This window comes from Taurulus bubalis (genome assembly GCF_910589615.1).
Source record: "Taurulus bubalis genome assembly, chromosome: 19".
Taxonomy (NCBI): Eukaryota; Metazoa; Chordata; class Actinopteri; order Perciformes; family Cottidae; genus Taurulus; species Taurulus bubalis.
In genome coordinates, this window is record NC_136607.1 from 20687600 (window position 1) to 20710503 (window position 22904).

The 22904-nt window shown below is 45.0% G+C and overlaps 3 protein-coding genes across 3 annotated transcripts; 1 reads left to right on the plus strand and 2 right to left on the minus strand.

Annotated features, from left to right (window-relative positions):
* Nucleotides 1-512: 512 nt before the first annotated feature.
* On the minus strand, nt 513-9613 carry ythdc1 (YTH N6-methyladenosine RNA binding protein C1). The gene is made up of 16 exons (XM_079235435.1): nt 9483-9613; nt 8636-8737; nt 8202-8512; nt 7744-8119; nt 7594-7656; nt 7382-7476; nt 7078-7186; nt 6858-6975; nt 6700-6784; nt 6463-6617; nt 3741-3820; nt 3379-3415; nt 3118-3157; nt 2642-2707; nt 2369-2557; nt 513-1518 (listed from the first exon to the last, which is right to left on the minus strand). The coding sequence occupies exons 1-16, from the start codon at nt 9508-9510 to the stop codon at nt 1330-1332; spliced, it is 2043 nt and encodes a 680-aa protein (XP_079091561.1). The 5' UTR covers nt 9511-9613; the 3' UTR covers nt 513-1329.
* A 576-nt stretch (nt 9614-10189) lies between these two features.
* On the plus strand, nt 10190-11372 carry ufc1 (ubiquitin-fold modifier conjugating enzyme 1). The gene has a single exon (XM_079234664.1). It carries the CDS (start codon nt 10459-10461, stop codon nt 10969-10971), a length of 513 nt encoding a protein of 170 aa, XP_079090790.1. The 5' UTR covers nt 10190-10458; the 3' UTR covers nt 10972-11372.
* A 334-nt stretch (nt 11373-11706) lies between these two features.
* On the minus strand, nt 11707-16372 carry fktn (fukutin). The gene is made up of 10 exons (XM_079234663.1): nt 16198-16372; nt 14788-14844; nt 14389-14589; nt 14052-14198; nt 13720-13850; nt 13152-13284; nt 12874-13003; nt 12529-12662; nt 12227-12351; nt 11707-11975 (listed from the first exon to the last, which is right to left on the minus strand). Exons 1-10 carry the CDS (start codon nt 16297-16299, stop codon nt 11762-11764), a joined length of 1374 nt encoding a protein of 457 aa, XP_079090789.1. The 5' UTR covers nt 16300-16372; the 3' UTR covers nt 11707-11761.
* Nucleotides 16373-22904: the final 6532 nt, after the last annotated feature.

The window sequence follows — 22904 nt, forward strand, 5'->3', positions numbered from 1 at the left end:
TCTTCAACTCAAAGAGCTCTGAAGCTTTAGACTCGTACATCTAAGGATGCGAGATCTGTGAACTACAAGTAGACTACAGAACGCAACCAACAGGAAGTCATTCTTTCTGTGACTTCCTGTCCGACTTGACCTCAGTTTTTTGTGAACACCTCCTGATGATGATGATGATGATGATGATGCTCTCTCTGGAGAAGCAGCTCTTTAGAATGAGCCTAATAACTACACAAATATTAAATCATGATTTAATGAATCAGAACGTGAATCAAATCTGAAAAACATAAAGATTAACATATTGCCTTATAATATGGGATTATTTTATTATCAATCTTTATTATTTTGTTTGAAGTTTGTGGAAAAAAACACATTTTAAATATTCAAGCATAAAGTTTGTCTTATTGGTTAAAGTTGTATCCTTCAATCTTTCTGAAATACTCTTAACACCGATCAATTTTACTTGCTGATCAATACACAACGTTCCTGATCAGCCTGGTGACAACCAATCAGAGAAGAAAGTAATTTGTGCCTTTTAATGAATGAAAACAAACAGAGGGCTGACGTGTCGCCGCCACCAGGAGGCCCGAGTAAAAAACTGAACTTTATTGTTTTTGTGATGTACAGAAATAAAGAATAATAATAATAATAATAATATGAACTTCATTCGGATGATTAGAGTACAGTCACTGCTCAGGAAGTCAAATACAAGAACCTGAAAATAAATAAAAGGAACTGTAGCAAATTTACATTAAACATAAAAAAAAGAACTAGATATCAACTAAAAATGTTTAAAAAAAAAAAAAAAAGAGAAAATCTTCACGGGTTTGAAATGTTTTTCTTTCTCTTCACGTTTAATTTGAAGGTTTTTTCAAGAAAAACATTAAAATGTTTCACAATCAGAAGCAACAGTTGGAGAAAAAAAAGGTAATAAATGTGTTTGTCATCGTGTGTCTTATGAACCCTCAAAGGGCCTCGAGCCTCATGTTGGGAACCTCGCTAGTAAAATAATGAAACATGAAAATAAAAAACAACCCAACGCTGCACAGAGAGGATTCTGGGAAACGAAGAGCGACGCTTCAAGACGCGTTCCCCTGCTGTGATGTCACTTCCTTTGTTACGAGACCATCAAAATAAAGGTTTTACAAATTGAACAGATTTATGCTTTTACTATTTTTCTCTCAATATTTTATTCTCATAAAAAGTGATGATGCAGCTGATGATGTCATCACGTAGCTCATTTTTTATTCATAATTTTCAAAAAAAACAAAAACAAGCAAAAAAACAGATGACTGTCAAAATAAAAGCCCCTGCAGGCTGACAGGATATGACATCAGATCACCTGCGGTACCGCCCCCTCTCCTTGTCCCGCTCTCTCTCTCTGTCTCTGTCTCTCCCTCGCTCTCTCTCTCTCTCGCGGCGGGGTCCTCCACGCTCGCGCTCACGCTGCCGGTCGCGCTCACGCCGGCTGCTCACCACGGCCTGCGTTCTCCGCAGGAAGTCGTCCACGCGCATGTCGTAGTCGTGCTGCATGATGGGAAAAACATTTTTTAAAAACAGTAGAGAAGATGATAACAGTTAGACTTCATGGATTGGAATTTTTTTAATTCAGCTTTTGAACTAAACATCAATAAAATAAATCCAATGCACAAACATTTGTATTATTATTGATTGATAAATATTCTATATGCCATATAATATTGATTGTCTTTTTTGAACATAGTTTCAGAAGAAAAACGGTCATGTGTTAAAGCTGCATTCTCTCTCCTGACCACCAGGGGGCAACTCCTCTGGTTGTATAGAAGTATATGCTTCATGTGTTAAAGCTGCATTCTCTCTCCTGACCACCAGGGGGCGACTCCTCTGGTTGTATAGAAGTATATGCTTCATGTGTTAAAGCTGCATTCTCTCTCCTGACCACCAGGGGGAGACTCCTCTGGTTGTATAGAAGTATATGCTTCATGTGTTAAAGCTGCATTCTCTCTCCTGACCACCAGGGGGCGACTCCTCTGGTTGTATAGAAGTCTATGCTTCATGTGTTAAAGCTACATTCTCTCTCCTGACCACCAGGGGGTGACTCCTCTGGTTGTATAGAAGTCTATGCTTCATGTGTTAAAGCTGCATTCTCTCTCCTGACCACCAGGGGGTGACTCCTCTGGTTGTATAGAAGTCTATATAAATGACTCTACTTCTCTTGATGTATTCCCTCAGTAAACATTGTAAACATGAGTTTATGTCTCAATCTCTAGTTTCAAGTCTTCTTCAATACAGCATGATGTTCATTTAGTAAATTATGGTCATTTAGAGTCAAACAGACCATAAAGCAGGGGACACTTTAGGGCGGTGCTACAGGTGATTGACAGGTCTCTAGACTCACAGGGCTGGAGGTGAAGGCTCGGTGCTGCGGCGCTCGCTGCTTGTCTCTGAAGCGAGGGGGCGGAGCCTCGTGCGGCGGCAAGGGGGGGTGGTGGTGGTGGTAGTTCTGGTGAGGGGGAGGAGGGGGGTGGTTGTGGTGGTAGTAAGGGGGGTGGTGGGGGGGCGGCTGCTCCACACCGGGGTAAGTCGCCTGATGACACATACATGACATCATCACTGGTTCAGTCGGTCAACAACAACAACCTCATCAATAACTCCATGACGGAGGTCTTACCAGAGTCTGCCAGGGAGCCGGAGGGCCGACGCTGTGGTGGTAATCCCTCATGTAGTCGTTATAGGACTGGAACAGGAAACACAGGTGAGCACTTAAAGCCGAGCTAACAGGAAACCCGTGGTCACAGGACCATCCTGAGCTAACATGCTAACAGGAAGCTGAGCTAACAGGAAACCCGTGGTCACAGGACCACCTGGAGCTAACATGCTAACAGGAAGATGAGCTAACAGGAAACCCGTGGTCACAGGACCATCCTGAGCTAACAGGAAGCTGAGCTAGCAGGAAACCCGTGGTCACAGTACCACCTGGAGCCAACATGCTAACAGGAAGCTGAGCTAACAGGAAACCCGTGGTCACAGTACCACCTGGAGCTAACATGCTAACAGGAAGCTGAGCTAACAGGAAACCCGTGGTCACTTGACCGAACACAGGTTCAGCTGGAGCTAACAAGCTAAGCTAACAGGTTTGAGACTCACCCCGTTGAGAAAAACGTCGCGTCTCACGCTGGAGAAACGTCTGCAACACAAATGTAAACGTCAACAAAGAATCTAAAAACAGTTGGTCGAAGACCATTTTGAAAGTTTTGTGTTTTAAAATTATAATTTTTTTTTTTAATAATTATTTTTCATTTTCAGATGAACCAGATTTCCTTGAACAGTTTGAAGACATATTTGTCCTGATGAAAGCTGAAGCCCCGCCCACTTCCCGCCTCAGGTGAGTGATGTCATGAGCCTCACCTGTCCACCGGCTGGTTCCGAAGGTCCTGGATGAACCCTGAAATAAAATGAATGACCCTGTTAAATTTGACTTCAGTCAGTTTGTGGCGTCTGAGCGGCAGACAGAAGGTTCAGAGACGCTTACAGAAACAACAACAACAGTAAACACATTTAAATAAAAAATGAAGTTCAACTCAGACACAAAACTTAAACTATGAAACAACGCAGGAGAATTAACTCAAATTAAATCCTAAAAACATTTTAATTTAAAGCATTTACTTAATAAAAACAGACATCACAGATCGGTGAGTTCACGCCTCACGACTTTAACTAGTTGACATAACGGTCAGGGTAAAGTAAAGGTTAATGTCCGGATGCTCGACCTGCTCGCTGGTTGAAGTCGGGCGGCCCGTCGGCTCGCGGACGCTTCCTGCCGTGGAGGTCGAACTCTTCAGGACGACGCCTACGCACACAAGGTCACAATTAAGACACACACACACACACACTCTCTCTCTCTCACTCACACACACACACACACACACACTCACTCACTCTCTCTCTCACACACAATCTCTCTCTCTCACTCACACACACACACACACACACACAGGACACAATCACACACACACACACAGGATACACTCACACAGGATACACTCACACACACACAGTCTCTCTCTCTCTCACACTCACACACACAATCGCAGGATACACTTAGACACTCACACACACAGGATCAGGATACAATCACACACACCATTATACACTCCAGCACACACAGACACACACTCTATTGTACACTCCAGCAAACTCACTCAGGTCGAATATTCAAACAGAAGAAGAAACTCCAGAACTTCACCACAACTATTTTAAAGATTGATTTTTAAAAATAAATAAAGGTCTGAAGGCTCGGAGTCGTCCAGGTGAGGCGGAGACAGGTGTTCAGCCGGACTTCCTGTTTCCAGTTAACACCAGCGGCCATCAGAACACCAGCTAGAACCTGCTGGTCCTCCTGCTGTGTACTGGTCTAGTCATCTACTGGTCCTCCTGTGTACTGGTCTAGTCATCTACTGGTCTAGTCATCTACTGGTCCTCCTGCTGTGTACTGGTCTAGTCATCTACTGGTCCTTCTGTGTACTGGTCTCGTCATCTACTGGTCCTCCTGCTGTATACTGGTCTAGTCATCTACTGGTCCTTCTGTGTACTGGTCTAGTCATCTACTGGTCTAGTCATCTACTGGTCCTCCTGTGTACTGGTCTAGTCATCTACTGGTCCTTCTGTGTACTGGTCTAGTCATCTACTGGTCCTTCTGCTGTATACTGGTCTAGTCATCTACTGGTCCTCCTGCTGTATACTGGTCTAGTAATCTGCTGGTCCTTCTGTGTACTGGTCTAGTCATCTACTGGTCTAGTCATCTACTGGTCCTTCTGTGTACTGGTCTAGTCATCTACTGGTCCTTCTGTGTACTGGTCTAGTCATCTACTGGTCCTTCTGCTGTATACTGGTCTAGTCATCTACTGGTCCTCCTGCTGTATACTGGTCTAGTAATCTGCTGGTCCTTCTGTGTACTGGTCTCTGCTGGTCCTTCTGCTGTATACTGGTCTAGTCATCTACTGGTCCTCCTGCTGTATACTGGTCTAGTAATCTGCTGGTCCTTCTGTGTACTGGTCTCTGCTGGTCCTTCTGCTGGTCTAGTAATCTGCTGGTCCTGCTACAGTGTACTGGTCCTGTGATGTACTTACTGGTACTCCAAAACCTCCAGCACGTAGACACATTTTGCTTCACACACATCACACACACAATAAAAAAAACAAACGAAGAAGAAGCCTCTTAAAGGGACAACATACCGCTTCAGTAGTAATGTGGGAGGGGCTGTTTGTCAACACTTTGAATATTAAAACAGTTTCTCTCCTCATCAGTCCATGTTTAAGGCTTTTTATAAACCCTCTTATTTTGAAAGGGTGGAGGGGGTGGTGATGATGATGATGATGATGGTGCAGTCCTGTCAATCAACAAGCAAAGCCCCGCCCCCTCTCAGCCCAGCCCCGCCCCCTCCAGACCAGCAACAGTCCTTAAAACAGAAACGACTTTTTCTCGTCGTTCTGCTGTTCGTCCGTTCTGGGTTCTTTACTCTTATTCTCCTCACACACACTTATTTCAGTTCACAAGAGAGCGACACACACACGCTACCAACGAGCTCAGTCCTGATTCAGTGTGTGTGTGTGTGCGTGCACTGGGGAGGAGGGTGTATAGCGGTCCTTTCATGGAGGGTGGGGGAGGTCCTCTTTTTTCAGTCCAAGAGGATTTTATTATTTTAAACCGAGTCCATCTTTCCTGTACTTTTACCTTATTGGAGCAGGCGAGGAAACCCCGCCCCCAAGACACTTCCTCACCCTCTCATTGGATATAGTCCAGGGGCCACGCCCCCTTTGTGACCAAACATCACCTCCTCAGAAAAACCAGAACCAGTCCGCTGTGAGTCCCTCACCTCCTCTCTCTCTGTTACCTCGCTCGCCCCTCCCCACCCTCCTCCGTCAGTCCAGCCTGTGACGCTCGTTCCCTTCTGCTTTTATTCTGAAAGGGTCGGCCAGTCCAGCTAACAGACAAACATTCTGATCTTTTTTTTTGTGTTTACTTCCAAAGTACGAAACTCCTGTAAAGAAAAAAGAGCTTCAAAGGAGAAATTTAGCAACAAAAGCAAAAATCTAACTGATCGACACTAAAATGAGCATCTTGTTGCCAAAATAAAACTTAGATTCAAAGACATGAATTTAAGAATCAAACTCTGTTTCTTACTTCGTATTTAATTAAGTTTAACTTAGACTTTGCTGTTAAACGACCCCACCAAGGATTTTATTTCCTGCCTGACTTTATGGACGTCACCGAAGACGCGGCGTCTCTCTGGTGGAAAACTCCCAACTGGAAAAACAACAACAACAACCAGAGAACCAGCAGTGCTAGCCGCTAGCCGTGGGATAGCTCGCTAGCTAGCCGCCGGTTAAAGGCAGCGGCCGTCTCCGTTGTCCGGCAGCAGGTGGCGTCATGGTCGCGGCAGGAGAAGAAGAAGAACAGGAAGCGGGAGGAGGAGCTTGCTGATTGGCTAACCTTCCCGGCTCGCGTTGCGGCGGTCGACCCCGAGGTCGCGGCTCCGACGGCGTCCGGCGCTTGTGACGAACGCGGCGAGCCACCTGGTGGACGTCCACGCTCTCGTCCAATGGGAACAAGGCACTGAGCTGAGCGCCGACCTCCGGTTCGATCTCCTAAAAAATTCAATATAAATAAGTGTTCAAAATGTTTCACGTAACAAAACAACTGTAACCGTTCGCTAACGCGTTAGCTAACCTGTCCGTCGCGTCCGATCTTGACCGGCTTATGTTCGTTCCAGGGGTTCGCCAGGTGAGCGGTTTTAGTGAAGGGAAGCTCTCTCCTGGAGGACATTCACATGTAAGAACTCTACTTTTTAGACGATACCAGCTCCATATGTTGTTGTTGTTGTTTACCTGCAGAGCCAGTCGATCTTGAACACTCCACCCAGCATCTTGGCGTTCATGCCAGCAGGGAGAACCCAGTGGATCGGAGAGCCGCCGTGATGAGACTCTGAAGCCAAACGAGCGAAACCTGAAGACGACGGCGAAAACGTTAAAAAAAAAAGCTTGACAACAACAATAATAATAATAATAATAATAAACGGTGTTTGAGCTTGAAGATCTGATGGATCACCTTGGAATTTGCCGCTCTCCCTCACAGAGAACACGAGGACGACGCTCCGAGCCGCGCGGAACGCCGCATTCAGCTTCTTCTCGTTCACCGGCAGCGTCGACCAAACGCCCTGAAGGGAACGTCAAAAACACGAAAAGGACGTCAATAACAGAATGTCAAAAACAAAGAACGTCAATAACATGAAAAGGACGTCAATAACAGAACACAAAGCGAACGTCAACAACAGAACGTCAAAAACACAAAGAGAACGTCAATAAAAACAGAACACGGTGCAAACAATCGGCGTGTTGAACGGAGTTGGTACCTTTGCTTTGGCCAGAGAGACGTTCTCATGGTTGTTGCTTTTGATGAGGAAGAAGCGAGCGTCTCGCAGGATGTAGCGCAGCTTACTGGTCGGATCTGAAACAACGTGTAAAATCTGATTACTTCACATGAAACTAGCTGTCTGTAATCTGATTTTATTAAAGTGAATAATATTGACGATTAATGTACTATTATTCAAAATGGCCGCCTTACTCTCCATTCCTTTGCGAACAGCTCGGACCGAAGACGACAGCTTCTCCTGTTTCTTCTCTGAACCTTTCAAAATAAAAGCACAGAGTTGACTCAGTGACACGGCATTAGTTCCAGCAGTAAGAACGGATGATGTTGGCGTTTCGATGTTACCTGAGGCTTCGGAGGCGGAGCCTGAGTGCACTGACTCGCCGTCGTCGGTGAAGCTGACGGAGGAGGCGGAGCGCGAGTCGCCGGCCTCGCTGCGAGTGTCGTAGTCGTTTCCCTCGCCGCGACGCTCGTACTCCTCCTCGTCCTCCTTCTCTCCTTCCTCCTCCTCGTCGTCGTCCTCTTCCTCCATGCCCTCCTCTTCCTCGTCTTCTTCCTCCTCCTCCTCTTGATCTTCCTCCTCTTCCTCCTCCTCCTCCTCCACATGAGAGCCGGCGGGGGAGGAGCTTCCCGAGCCCGGCTCCGAGCCGTACTCTGCTGGCGCCTCTCCCTCCGATTGGTTATCCCCCGGGAGGGCGACGGGGCTTGTCCGCCGCAATTTCTAATAACAAACAGGAAGTAACTTTGATAGGCAGAAAGGTGATGTGTGAATGTACTGGCGGTGTTAACAGCCGTGACAGTACCTGGCTCAGGGCCTCCAGGCCTCTCTGGGACTCTCTTCGGCGGACCTCCTCTCCTCCGCGGCTCCTGGTCGCATCTCGCGCTCCTCGCCGACCCTTCCGCTCCTCGTAGTATTCTTGTCGGTAGCTGGCAACGGCGGTGGCGGCATGGCGGGCACGGGGGCTGGACGCCACCTTTTTAGAGGAGGAAGAGGAGAGAGGTGGGCCCGGGGCTCTCTTATTGGTGGACGAAGACCTGGAAGGGGTGTGGCCCGCAGAGGGGCGGAGCCTCTTCACATCCTGGCTGCCTGAGCGCTCACTCTTCCTCTTTGTGCCTGTCAGACAGAGCGGAGGGTTTAGATGAGACACAACTACTGCTTCATTTATTATTATGTATTGTCAACAGCTGATTCCTTAAGTAGCACCAGCAGTACCAGTAGCACCAGTACCACCAGTACCTTTCTTGTCGCTGACGGCCCGCTCCGTCTCTGGGTTGTAAAGCTCGTCGTCCTGATCTGGAGCTTCAGTCAGAATATCTTCTAGAACGTTTATCTCTCCGTCTGAAACAACAACAATAACTTTAGTTTTATTTTATGAACCAGTTTCCATCAAAAGGATCAAGTATAGATATATATCATAAAGTACACGATGGATCAGTTCATATTTATGTACATATATATCATAAAGTACACGACGGATCAGTTCATATTTATGTAAACACAGCACCTCTGACCGGTCTGTTTATACATGAATATACATTTAAACTAAACTAAATAATATTCATGAATCACCGATCAGACTGTTCTATTCGAAAGTAAACTGAATAGCAAATAATAAATCAGTTAATAGGAAAAATAATAAGAAAAAAACAATAAACTGCAGCTTGAGAAATGTTACGGCTCATCTTACTTATGAATTAGACAGTAAAGTATCTAAACATTAGCTAAAAGTCAATATTATACAATTATATTCTCCATCTCCTCTTTTCACAAGGATTCATTATGATTTACTCATCAATCACATCCGGAATGAAGCAGAACCAAACGCACATCAGGAGGAACCCGGTGTTTGGTTTTAAGAGTCAACTTAGTGAGAGGAACCACAGAACCAGTTTTATGAATGGAGTCTGGTGAGGAATGAGACACGTGGGTCGTTAACCAGTCATGTGTCACCTGGTCACCAGCAGGTTAATTAATAACGTTATCGATCAACCCTCTGATTTTTGATCCGCAGCTGAAAAGGGACAAAGACGTGCTAACAGCTAGCTGCCGCTAACAAAGAAGCCGCATTGCTCGTGCGCCTCACCTTTGTCCTCGCGCCGCTCGGCCGCCATCACAGCGTCTATGACGTCACGCCGCCTCGCGCTTTGCGGGCAAAGCTTCAGTGAAAACCCCTGAAAGAAACTGCTTATTTGTTTGATTCAAAACGCGAAATAGTCAGAAAAGACAGACGAGAGAGCAGCCAACAGAGAAAATGGCGGACTGAGTCTGTTGTTGTAGCTTCGTCTTCTTCTGGTGGACTATCGCCGTCTCCCGGCTGGGAGGCTCTTCTTCTTCTTCTGGTGAAAGGGCAGCGTTAGGGTGAACTAGCGCCACCTGCTGGCCGGGAGGCTCATCTTCTTCACTAATTACAGCTGGCTGCTGTTTTTCATTTTTATATATTCACATATTGAATTATTTTGAATTATCAGCGATAATGTACATACTAGCTAGCTAGATGCAATATATATATATGTAGTGCAATAATAGTTACTCTGTCTATAATATTTCAGGTCTTTACCGTTTTGTATTGCTTATTCATTCATTTTTTTACTATGTCTCGTTTGCTGTAAATCCTGTAAATGTCCCCGCTGCGGGACTAATAATGGAGTATCTTATCTTAATTATCACAATCTGTATATTGGACAGTTATGAAAGGGACTCATAAAGAACAATGACACGCACTGTCTAAATGTAAGCTTAGTTCATAAAAACAAGTAAATAGTACTGTATCAATTAATTTTTTTTGTTTTTATTGTCGTTCAACATGAAAAAGATACAAAACTTTCAATAACTGCTTCAGTTAGTCTGTTTACAATAAATACATAAACAAACGGATGGTTATTCATTTTTGTGTGTGTTGTTTTGAAAATCCCAAACAGGAAGTGGTCCGTCCAACCAGAAGTCCACGTCACTACTGAGCCCAGTCCTGAAGACAAACTTAACCCCAACTGAAAGCGGTTTGAATTTAAACCCCGTTTTTTAAAATCCAATCTTATATTTTCTTTCTTTTTGGACCCCGAATGGCGGACGAGGCCACGCGCAGGGCCGTGTCGCAGATCCCGCTGCAGAAGACGCGCGCGGGGCCGCGGGACCGCGCGCAGTGGCCGCAGCGGCTGAAGGAGGAGTACCAGGCGCTGATCCACTTCGTGGAGCAGAACAAGGCGGCGGACAACGACTGGTTCCGCCTCGAGTCCAACGCGGACGGCACGCGCTGGACCGGCACGTGCTGGTTCATCCACGAGCTGCTGCGCTACGAGTTCCGGCTGGAGTTCGACATCCCGGTGACGTACCCGGACACCGCGCCCGAGGTGGCGATCCCGGAGCTGGACGGGAAGACCGCGAAGATGTACCGCGGCGGCCGCATCTGCCTCACGGACCACTTCGCGCCGCTCTGGGCCCGCAACGCGCCGCGCTTCGGGCTCGCGCACCTGATGGCGCTGGGGCTCGCGCCCTGGCTCGCGGTGGAGGTGCCGGACCTCATCAGCAAGGGCCTCGTGATGCACAAGGAGCGGCAGGGCGACGCGGCGGAGTGACGTCACCGGACGAACACAGAAGCGGAATACAAATTAAAAAAAGAGAACATTCTGGCGGTGACGTCACCGGAACTTGAGATGTGACTGGAGGGAAATAAACATAGTTCATTTCACTGTTTGTTTGAATAAAATAAAACGAGATCTGACTGGAAATATTGAGTAAAATATAAGAAGTCTATTGAAAGTGTCAAAGTATATAGAAAAATCAAATAATTTATCAATATAACTTAAACTGGCAGAACTCTGCTTCAGTCTGGTCACAACCACATTGTAATATATATACTTTGGTGAAAATGTTCTGCGGTTTGAGAAATAAAGTGTTTGAAGAGAAATTAGTTTATTTTCAATTTTTTATTTTTTTTTAATAATATTTGTATCTTATTCATATTAAATGTGTCTACATTACATTAATGATTTTAGTGGCCGATTTTATAAAAACAAAATTAGTTTGTGCTTTTGTTTGATAAAAGGACATGAATACATGGTTTATGGTTATACATAGACATTGATTGCTGAAGATGGATTAAATAAAACAATTATTGTAATTTAAAGAATTGAGACAAAGTTCCTTCATCCTTTAAAAGAACAGTTCTGTAAATCTTTTGTTATTTAACCATTTAATCTGGAAATATTTCCTTAGAACTGAAGCTTTTTAATATATTTTTTAGACATTATTCAAGTTGATGTGGTCGTCCAGATAATTAAAAAAAAAAGTATCTTCTCAGTGTTTTTTCCACCTTGTGTTTATTTATAGTTTCAGTGTTGAGATTATTTTTCGTAGCGTTTCCTCTCAGTAAACTTGGATGAGCTCCGCCCACTCTGCCGGAGGCCACACCCCATTTTCCTGCACGTTGCTGGGCGAGGACTTCCAGTCCCAGCTCCTCACCGGGACGCTCCACGCGGCGCCGTAGTTCGCCGTCACGTAGTCGAGCGTCTCGCAGGGAACGCGGACCTTTAGCTCCAGAAGCTCCGCCCAGCACAGCGAGAAGCGAGGGAAGATGTACCTGACGGGAAAAACACAAATACAACTTCATAACTAGAGTTTTTAACAGCGAGAAGCGAGGGAAGATGTACCTGATGGGAAAAACACAAATACAACTTAATAACTAGAGTTTTTAACAGCAAGAGAAGATGTACCTGACGGATAAAAAAAACACAATACAATTTTTTTTTTATTTCATTTTACTGTGAAAATAAGTAAATGTTGACATAAAGAAAAGGGAGTTTCACAAACATAGAAAATAAAAGTACTCACTTGAACTTCCTGCCGCTCTTCGCCTGCGTTCCTCCGTTCCAGACGATGTCTCCGTCCTTGTAGAAAAAGAAAACGTCCAGTTTGACGTCGTCGCTCAAAAAGGAAAGTTCCAGACTGTCCTCCACCTTCAAAATAAAACACAGGCCGTACAAATAAAATACACACGTAAAATTCAGAATTCTTTTCAAACCAAATTTGACAAATACCAGATTAAGAGTGAACATAAAAAAAATACAAAGTAAGCAGAAAGCTAATAAAATATTGAAATAAAAAACGGTAAAGACAAAAAAGAAAGTTTCCACCTTTCCAAACTTGTGTTTGAGTGACAGTCCGGCGTCCCTGAACGCCGCGATGATGTCGGGCCGGAAGTCCTCGACGAAGATGCCGACGTCGACGTCCCTACTGTAGGAGATCACGCTGCACTGCCTGAACCAGCCTGCAGGTGGCACACACTTTGCTCTTCAATAAAAAGTTTGGCCATTTTCTTAGAAGCAGTTTCACATTAATTGTCATTACAAATCAGGTGAGTTTTTAAATCTGCGAAGGCTCATTCAGAAAAAAGATAACATTCCTACTGATCTGTTTAAATGGCTAATACAAAATAAATATTCCACTATTCCTGAGTATTAATGTGTGAAACCCTTTACCCAGACAGGTGCCGCTGCTCAGCCAGAAGGGGACGTCCAGCTGAGCCAGGGTTCGAGCGGCCGAATGAAGCAACGACTTCACTTTCCTCCGAAAGTCCACGGCCTCCGGAGACGCGTCCTCGGGGTAGAGCTGCATCCACACACAGCAGAGAGAGAGAGATTTAGTTTTATGGGATTCTATTACTCTTCACACATTTTATTTCCATCAGATGGTTTAAATCGTTAAAATGTAAACGTAGGAAATGCTCTGTCACAAGCCCCGTGTCGCCCGTCCTGACCTGCAGGAAGTTGCGGGCATCGCGGTAACGGCACTCCAAGAACCGAGCCTGTCGCTGCTCGGACAGGAAGCGGGTAACGTTGTGCGGGATTCGAACGTCGAGGCCGTCCAGGACCGTCAGGACCAGCTCTGGCCTGCAGAGGGCGCCGACACCACAACAAACACATTTATAACCAATCTAGAAGGGCAACAGCTGACAAGACGCGTTCAAAATAAAAGCCTTTTTCATCCGGCGATTAACAGCGAGGCAAACAGCGATGCTAACACTGATGCTAACAGAGAGGCTAACACTGATACTAACAGAGAGGCTAACACTAATGGTAACATTAATGCTAACAGAGAGGCTAACGCTGATGCTAACAGAGAGGCTAACGCTGATGCTAAAAGAGAGGCTAACGCTGATGCTAAAAGAGAGGCTAACTGATACCAACAGAAAGGCTAACACTGATGCTAACAGAGAGGCTAACACTGATGGTAACATTAATGCTAACAGTGAGGCTAACAATAATACCGATGCTAACACTAATGCTACATCTATAACCAGCAGATGTGACCAGCTATTCCCTCACCGGTCATACGATCCAGCATGGCGTCCGTAGTCCAGCAGCTTGAAGGGAGCGAAGCTTCGGTCCACGTTGGATTTGAAGCGAAGCGCTCCGTGCCACAGGTAGTTCCCGCTGCGCTCATACAGGAACACCACCTGGACAATGTATTGATTATTATCCAACACCACCTGGACAATGTATTGATTATTATCCAACACCACCTGGACATATATTTATATATAAAAAGGGAACAGAAACGGCTGAACTGGACTTGATCAAAAGATGGCTGCCGACGAACTTTCTGCTGTTGCTATGTGTTTCTATGTGGTTGTTAGGTGCGATGTGGCCACGCCCACCTGTATGACGTAACCGTGGAGGCGGAACAGGAAGTGGAGTGGGATCTCCTCCCCTGATAGGTTGTCCAGACTGGCCAATCGCGGGTCTTCTCCTCGCAACTCCAGCAGCTCGAAGCCTTTCTGCTCGGCAGCCAATAGGAAGCCGGGCTGAAAGACAAAACGTTTTTTTAATTTACTTTTAAAATATTTGACGTGGAAGAGAATGAAAATTATTCCACGTTTAATAATTCTCCCTCTTCTTTGTCACCCAATTTCAGTGAAACAGTCACGTAAACATCCAGTAGCTAACGTTAGCGGATTTCTGTATCAGCTTCATTTATCTACGCATTAAGCTCACCTCATACTTCCACAGGTTGGCGTGCAGAGCAAAGGACGTGATTGGCCGGCCGGTGCACAGGAAGCTGCAGTGTGGCTCGCGCACCAGCCGGTCCCGCTGCCGCAAAGCATCGTGGGAGAGCAGCGTCAGGGCGGCGGTGTCGGCGAGGAACAGCGGCAGCCGGAAGTGTTGCGCTAACCCGAGGAACTTCTTCACCGTTTGCTGAAGAGATGGAGAAGGGTGGTTACTATAGCAACAGCTACCAGGACAAGGATGCGTTTTACATTACAAAATAAAAGCCTTTTTCACCCGGCGATTAACAGCAAGGCTAACAGTGATGCTAACAGAGGCTAACCAGAGTGACAAACAGAGGCTAACGCTAATGCTAACACTGATGCTAACAGAGAGGCTAACACTCACCCATTGGAGGTCGTTGGCGGTGAGGTGACCTGTTCGGCTCAGGATGTAAGGGCCAGGCTGCGGAAGAAAGGCATGATGGGAAATCTGATTAATTAACTTATAATGAAATACTTAAAGCAGCAGACACTTTGATATATCGAGGTAATATCCATCCATCCATCCATTATCAGCCGCTTATCCGGGGTCGGGTCGCGGTGGCAGCAGGTTCAGCAGGCCGACCCAGGCTTCCCTCTCACCCGCAACACTTTCCAGCTCATTCTGGGGGATCCCGAGGCGTTCCAAGGCCAGCCGGGAGATATAATCCCTCCAGCGTGTCCTCGGTCTTCCCCGGGGTCTCCTACCAGTTGCCTGGAAAACCTCTAATGGGAGGCGTCCAGGAGGCATCCTGACTAGATGCTGAACCACCTCAGCTGACTCCTTTCGACACGAAGGAGCAGCGACTCGACTCCAAGCTCCCTCCTGATGTCCGAGCTCCCTACGCTATCTCTAAGGGTGAGCCCGGCCACCCTACGGAGGAAGCTCATTTCGGCCGCCTGTATCAGAGATCTCGTTTTTTCGGTCACGACCCAGAGTTCGTGACCATAGGTGAGGGTTGGAACATAGACCGACCAGTAAACTGAGAGCTTCGCCTTCCGGCTCAGCTCCTCTTCACCAGGACGGACCGGTACAGCGCCTGTTTTACTGCTGCAGCCGCACCGATCCGTCTGTCGATCTCCTGCTCCACCTTACCCTCACTCGTGAACAAGACCCCGAGATACTTGAACTCCTTCGCTTGGGGTAGGCAGTTTGTCCCCACCTGGAGGGAGCAATCCACCGGTTTCCGGCAGAGCACCATGGCCTCAGATTTGGAGGCGCTAACTCTCATCCCTGCCGCTTCACACTCGGCTGCAAAACGCCCCAGTGAATGCTGGAGGTCACGGTCCGAGGAGGCAAACAGGACCACATCATCCGCGAACAGCAGAGAGGTGATCCCGAGACTCCCGAACCGGATCCTCTCCGCCCCCTGGCTGCGCCTAGATATCCTGTCCATGAAGGTCACGAACAGGACCGGTGATAAAGGTGATCGAGGTAATATGTATATTTCAGAATTCTAGCTTATACAATATTTACATTTGAAGATATTAGATGTTATGATATATCAGTTTTATAATGTTAACCTTTACTAATATTTGTTTCATGATTTTTGCTTTTACAATTTTTATATTTTATAAAATATTATACATTAATTAAATAATGGCGTTAACAAAAAAAACAACAAAGGATCAAATCAATCTTTATCAAAAAAATAAATCCAGCAAATATTACAAACATGATCCAGCGATTAAAATATTGTTGTCTGTTTATAATAATTGATACGTATGCATTCTTCCAACAGTTGATCGATGGATGTGATTGGCTAATTTTTCTCACCGTGCTGACGTACTTCCGGTAGTAATATAACTGGAACAGCAGAAACACGGAGCTGCTGATGATCAGCAGCGTTAAAACGGCCGTCCGGTTCACGCGAGGCATCCGGTAACACTGCACGGTGACCGGCTCCTCATGACATCCAAACCAGAGCGCTCAGGTCGTGATTAGCGGCGGATAAACCATAAAACGGCGCAAAAAACACTGAGCTGTCCGCCGCGTCAAGAACCGGCGCCATCTTTAAATATTCGTAACCGCATCCAGCCGGGACCTTCACAATAAAAGCCTGGGGAATAGCGTCTTGTTGAAGTTGGCGGAAGTGAGAGCAACCATTTCCAGCTTGCCCTTCACAATAAAGGTCCGGGTCGACCCATGAATCTGATAATACGTCTGCCCTTTTACTAATGACACTTCAACTACACGCAGTTAAGAGTACATGTGTACTTTAAATACTGACACTTCAACTATACACAGAGTACATGTTCACTTTTACTACTGATACGTTTACCACATAATGCTGACAATACTTGTGTACTTTTACAACTGATACTTTCACCACATAAAACTGAGAATACTTGTGTACTTTTACGACTGTTACTTGTACACAATAAAACTGAGAATACTTGTGTACTTTGTAAGTAGTACTAAACGCGTAACCGTTCTACTATTCTCTTGTAACGGTGGTAAAGGTACTTCTCGGAGCAGTACTTCTACACACAGACACAAGATGGCGGACCGCAGCGGCAGCAGTTTCTCCACAACAATAAGGCCGAGTTAAACTTCTCCCGGACTTTGTGAAACACTTTTCCCGCCGTGACCGGAGACATGAGCGGCCTCCGCCGCGTCTGACGGCTCGGTTAACGGCCGCGGGAGTTCCCCGATGATGTTCCGTGAAACCGACGCCGTTTAAAGACACTTTGGAGCCGCGGAGGTGAGAAGCTGTTAGCTTAGCTTCATGCTAACCGTTTGTTGTGGTTGCGTGTCGGTGGTTTACCGGTTCTGTGGACGGACCGGGGACGGGAACCGGGGTTGACGGGGACAGGGAGGAGAGGCCGGTGTTTGATGAGCCGACAGACCGCCGGTGTTTCTGGATGTTTTATGAGGAAATGAGATAAAGGAGCGGCTCAGTTGAAGCAGTCATGTAATGTTGAGCTAACGGCTAACAGCTAACAGAGCTGCTGCTGCTGTTGTCACATATAACTCACAGAATATATAGTATTGTATGTATTTATATATCACTGAAACACTGCAACTCCAACGTTACAGTACTAGCTACTGTAGTACTGCGAATGTACTGGAGTACCACTGTACTACTGTAGTACTACTGTTACTGTACAGTACTACTGAAGTACTCTACAGTACAATACGTACTACTGCAGTAGGACTAGACTACCACTGCTTACTGCTACTGTACATTAAGTACTACTAAAGTGTTACTCCAGTGCTACTGTACAGCACAACTACTGTTATGCTACTATAGTACTACTACATAAGTACTGCAGTAATATTGCTTACTGCTACCACTGTAGTACTACTAATACTGCTTATTGTTACTGCAGCTGCTAATAGTGCTTCTTTTTTTTTTACCACCAGCACCACAAAGACTACACCTGCTGGTATTTTATTATTACAAATACTACTTTGAATCAGTAAAGTACTATATTATATATGATGTCATTATTTAATAACCGCCACTACTGCTACTACTACTGGCACAAGTAGGCCAGTGTTTGTGCAACATGTACTTATGATGTTGGTAAAAAATAAGAGTACTTGTGTTTAAAGATACTGATATTGGGGCGTAAAACATGTCGATGTTTTAACTCCTCTCGTCCACGGTCTCTCTTCAATGCAGCGAGATGGAGTCTGATTTCACAAGTAGTGAAGGATTAATGTGAGGATGAACGGATGAATTCTAGGAAGAAAAGTTAAGTTTAAACTTAATCAATTGATGGTTGTTTGTTTCAGGAAGAGCTGCAGCACCCTAAACCTAAAGCAGCAGCACCCTAAACCTAAAGCAGCAGCACCCTAAACCTAAAGCTGCAGCACCCTAAACCTAAAGCTGCAGCACCCTAAAGCAGCAGCACCCTAAACCTAAAGCAGCAGCACCCTAAACCTAAAGCTGCAGCACCCTAAACCTAAAGCAGCAGCACCCTAAACCTAAAGCAGCAGCACCCTAAACCTAAAGCAGCACCACCCTCAATTAATAATCTCAAGATATAGAGACTTTAATGAAAAAGAAAATGTCAGGTCTGTAGCAAATATCAGATCAAATTCATGGTTTATCAATAAATGCAACGTGAGGCTCAATGTAGGACAACTGTATTGATCTCTCTTCTCTCTCTCTCTCTCTCTCTCTCTCTCTCTCTCTCTCTCTCTCTCTCTCTCTCTCTCTCTCATATGCACACACACCCTGATCCGTCCTGCCCCCTCACAGTTTGACATTCACCATCAGAGAGTTAATAAAGTTCCATCTAGGGCTGCAACTAACAATTATTTTAATAATCGATTAATCTGTTGACTATTTTTTCGACGAATCAGATAAAAAAAACAACAACATTAATTTCCAACCCTTTATTCAAAACAGAAGTGACAGTGCAAAACATCTTCAGAAAGCACAAACAGGTTGCTCCTTGAACTTCCTTTAGCTGTTCATTAAAAAAATTAAATAAAAATGGACTAACACAAAAAACATACACATGTATGCTTTACATCTGCCAAATGTGAGCCCTTTTTACTGTAATTGATCTCCTTGGAGCAGAGGCTGCTTTAGCATGCCCTGCTTTATCAATATGTATGAAACACTGCTTTATCAATGTGTATGAAACACTGATTTATCAATGTGTATAAAACACTGGGACAGTGGGAAGCTGTACTGCTCCTCTCATGTCTGTTTTGACCTCCACCTTCAGGCCCAGCTCCAGCTCATCTCAGCTGCATATAGAGTGTCCTCTTCCTTAAACTCTTTCATTCACATCTTCTGATCAATATCTGGGCCTCTTATGACCACGGCATCCCGTTGTTGGCTAAGCCCAACTACGTGATTTGATTCATTCTACTTTGAGTATTAAAAAAAAACCTGCAGCCAGATCGAGTGACTGGTGAACTGAACCAGAACGAGGAGTTACGGTATGTTTCATCTCGTTACCTTTTTTTACAAGCAAGACTGAACCGCAACGGAACATAAAGTAACTTTAACGACAATACACAACCCAAACACGTTAGCTAACGTGATAGCAAGCTGACTAGCTTCCATTAAAAACAAGTTTGAGGGGAAATGAAGCCGCTGTAGTCATCTTAACGCTGATTGGCCAAGACTCGATATGTCACATCAAAGATGTTTTATTGAAGATCACGACCTCAGCTTTTCTCCATGTCTCACTCTAATCTCAGAAACGCTGGCAGGTCAGTTGTTCTGCTCTTTTTTCTTCTCTTCTCCGTGACTTATTGAATGGCGTAATAATCACGCGACACAACGACTTGATAATAAATTTGTTGCCAACTCTTTTGATTATCGATTTTATGGATTCGTTGTTGCAGCCCTAGTTCCATCCTCCAGTAGATCATGTGATCAGGACATCATGATGTTTCTCTAGTATCTGATCTTCGATCATGGGACTTTGTGAACAACCAATCAGTGTTTTGACCAACAGGAGGAGAGCTAGTAACGTTAGCAGCACCGCTAACAGAGAACCAACAGGAGGAGAGCTAGTAACGTTAGCAGCACCGCTAACAGAGAACCAACAGGAGGAGAGCTAGTAACGTTAGCAGCACCGCTAACAGAGAACCAACAGGAGGAGAGCTAGTAACGTTAGCAGCACCGCTAACAGAGAACCAACAGGAGGAGAGCTAGTAACGTTAGCAGCACCGCTAACAGAGAACCAACAGGAGGAGAGCTAGTAACGTTAGCAGCACCGCTAACAGAGAACCAACAGGAGGAGAGCTAGTAACGTTAGCAGCACCGCTAACAGAGAACCAACAGGAGGAGAGCTAGTAGCGTTAGCAGCACCGCTAACAGAGAACCAGCGGAGGTTCACTTCAGTTACATGATGATGCGTGCAGGCTCTGCTCAGTGAAAATGAGTACTGGCTGAACTAAATGATAACGTTCTCATCATGCGTTCAAATGTAATCTAGTAAAATGTAGTGTTGGTGATAAACTAGAACAAATCCAGATGTTTTCACATGAATATAAAATAGATATTAGAGATGAATTATGAGCTGTTTAACTTCCTAAAAGCTCTGAGCTCATTCTTTCATTTCACTAACACCAAAAATAATTATAAAAATCATATCTGTTATTTACTCATCATTTGAATTGTGTTTTTTGTTCTTAAGAGAAAAACTCACTATTAATGAATATAACAAAGTAAAAGTACAACGTTTAGTATTCTTGATGGTTTATTGTGGGTCCTTATGGACCAGCAGCGTGTCTCCGGCTGAGGACTAGGGTTGGGTACCGGAAACCGGTGCCATAGTGGCTCCGTTTCCTCCACCATACCTCGTTGAGGAAACGTCTGTTTTAAACGCTGGAATCTGGACGAGAAAGCTGTAGAAAAGACTCCTGAACTATAAACTCTAAACTTCCTGCTAGAAACGTCTGTTTCGCTGATGGAGGTCAACGTCAGAGCGGAGAAACCGCAGCTGACCGGCAAGAACACGGCTGAGAAACGCTGCAAGCCGCCACACAAAGTGAGATTATTACGAGGCGTTTGTTCCTCTGTTCATTTGGTGTTTGTGGTACATGGACCCGTACTTGTATAGCGCATTTCTAGTCTTCCGACCACTCAAGGTATCGTTTTAGCACAGGTATCGTTTTAGCACCGGTATCGTTTTAAAAGTATCGTTTTAGCACCGGTATCGTTTTAAAAGTATCGTTTTAGCATCGGTATTGTTTCAAAAGTATCGTTTTAGCACCGGTATCAAACAAAAACAAAACCGATACTCATCCTTACTGAGGACTCGCAGGCGGTGAAGGTGTAATGCACACCGGCTCGTTACTGCAGAATAAACCACAGCAGTGGGAGCTGGAATAAACAACGGGCATTGAAGTACTCGTTTGGGTGCTGGTTACCGTGGCAGCGCCTGAAGCATTTAGGTCAGCCTGAAGAGTTTCACACTGAAAAGAAGGCTTTCTTTCGGAGGGAGACGTGTTCCAAGTGAAGCTGAATATCTATCGGTTGGCTCTTCCCTTTTCATTTGGGGATTTGTTCATTTTTGTGTACTTGTTGTGTGTTTTGACAACGTTGTTGTTGTTGTTGTTAAAACGTTCATGACATAAAGCCTTTTAGTTGAACTGAGAGAGGAGCCTTCAGTGTTGTTGTTCTCTGTGATATAAAGTCCTGCTCTCTTATGAACCAGAACCACCAGGACTACGAGTAGAACCAGAACCATCAGGACTAGAAGTAGAACCAGAACCATCAGGACTAAAAGTAGAACCAGAACCACCAGGACTACAAGTCGAACCATCAGGACTAGAAGTAGAACCACCAGTACTAGAACCAGAACCACCAGTACTAGAACCAGAACCACCAGGACTAGAACCAGAACCATCAGGACTAGAAGTAGAACCACCAGGACTAGAACCAGATCCATCAGGACTAGAAGTAGAACCAGATCCATCAGGACTAGAAGTAGAACCAGAACCACCAGGACTAGAACCATCAGGACTAGTAGTAGAACTAGATCCATCAGGACTAGTAGTAGAACCACCAGGACTAGAACCAGAACCATCAGGACTAGAAGTAGAACTAAAAGTAGAACCAGAACCATCTTTAGTGCAGAAGAACTCAGTTATTATGACATCATCATTAAAAAGAAGAAAACACAAGTTTCATTTCTTTGATAATTTCTTTTAAAACTAGAAAAATATTCAACATGTTTCAAACAATGTTAGAAAAAAGGAGTCTGCTCATATTATTTATATTCAACTATAAATATTATATTAGATACGTTTACAGCCTCTTCTCTCTCCTCTCTTCTCTCTCCTATATATATATATATATATATATATATATATATATATATATATATATATATATATATATATATATATATATATATATAAAAAAATAATGTGTGTGTGTGGTTGAGCAGAGGACCTAGACTAATGTTAAGTGTGTGTGTGTGTGTGTGTGTGTGTGTGTGTGTGTGTGTGTGTGTGTGTGTGCGTGCGTGCGTGTGTGCGCGTGTGTGTGTGTGTGCGCAACCCAGCCAGTCTGCCTGCAGCAACTGCTGCAAAGCATTCTGGGAGCAGGAGGAGGGAGAGGCAGCCTCCTCTCCTCCCTCATCCCCCCTCCCTCCCCCTCACTGTCTCTGCCTCCTGATTGGCTGCTTGTTTGCCCAGCTGACTGCCCTCTGTCAGACGGAGAGAGAGAGACAGAGAGGGTGATGGAGGCTACAGCAATGGGGTGAGCTGCCATTTTCTGTTTCTCAATCAGAATCTATTCTTCCTTTTTATTTATCCATCCTCCTTTCTTTGTTTTTATTTTCATGTCAAAGGGATTATTGAGAGAGAGAGAGAGAGGGTGGGGGAGGGGAGGATGGAGGATAAGCGAGAGATTGTTCTTTTCTTCTCTCATTGTCTGCTCTCTGTGTGGGGTTTTCTTCTTCTTTGGTGGGTTTGATTTGCGCTGTCTGTGTTTCCTGTAATGGAGGAGAGAGGGAGGAGGAGAGGAGAGGAGGAAAGGAGGAGAGAAGGGGTGGAGGGGT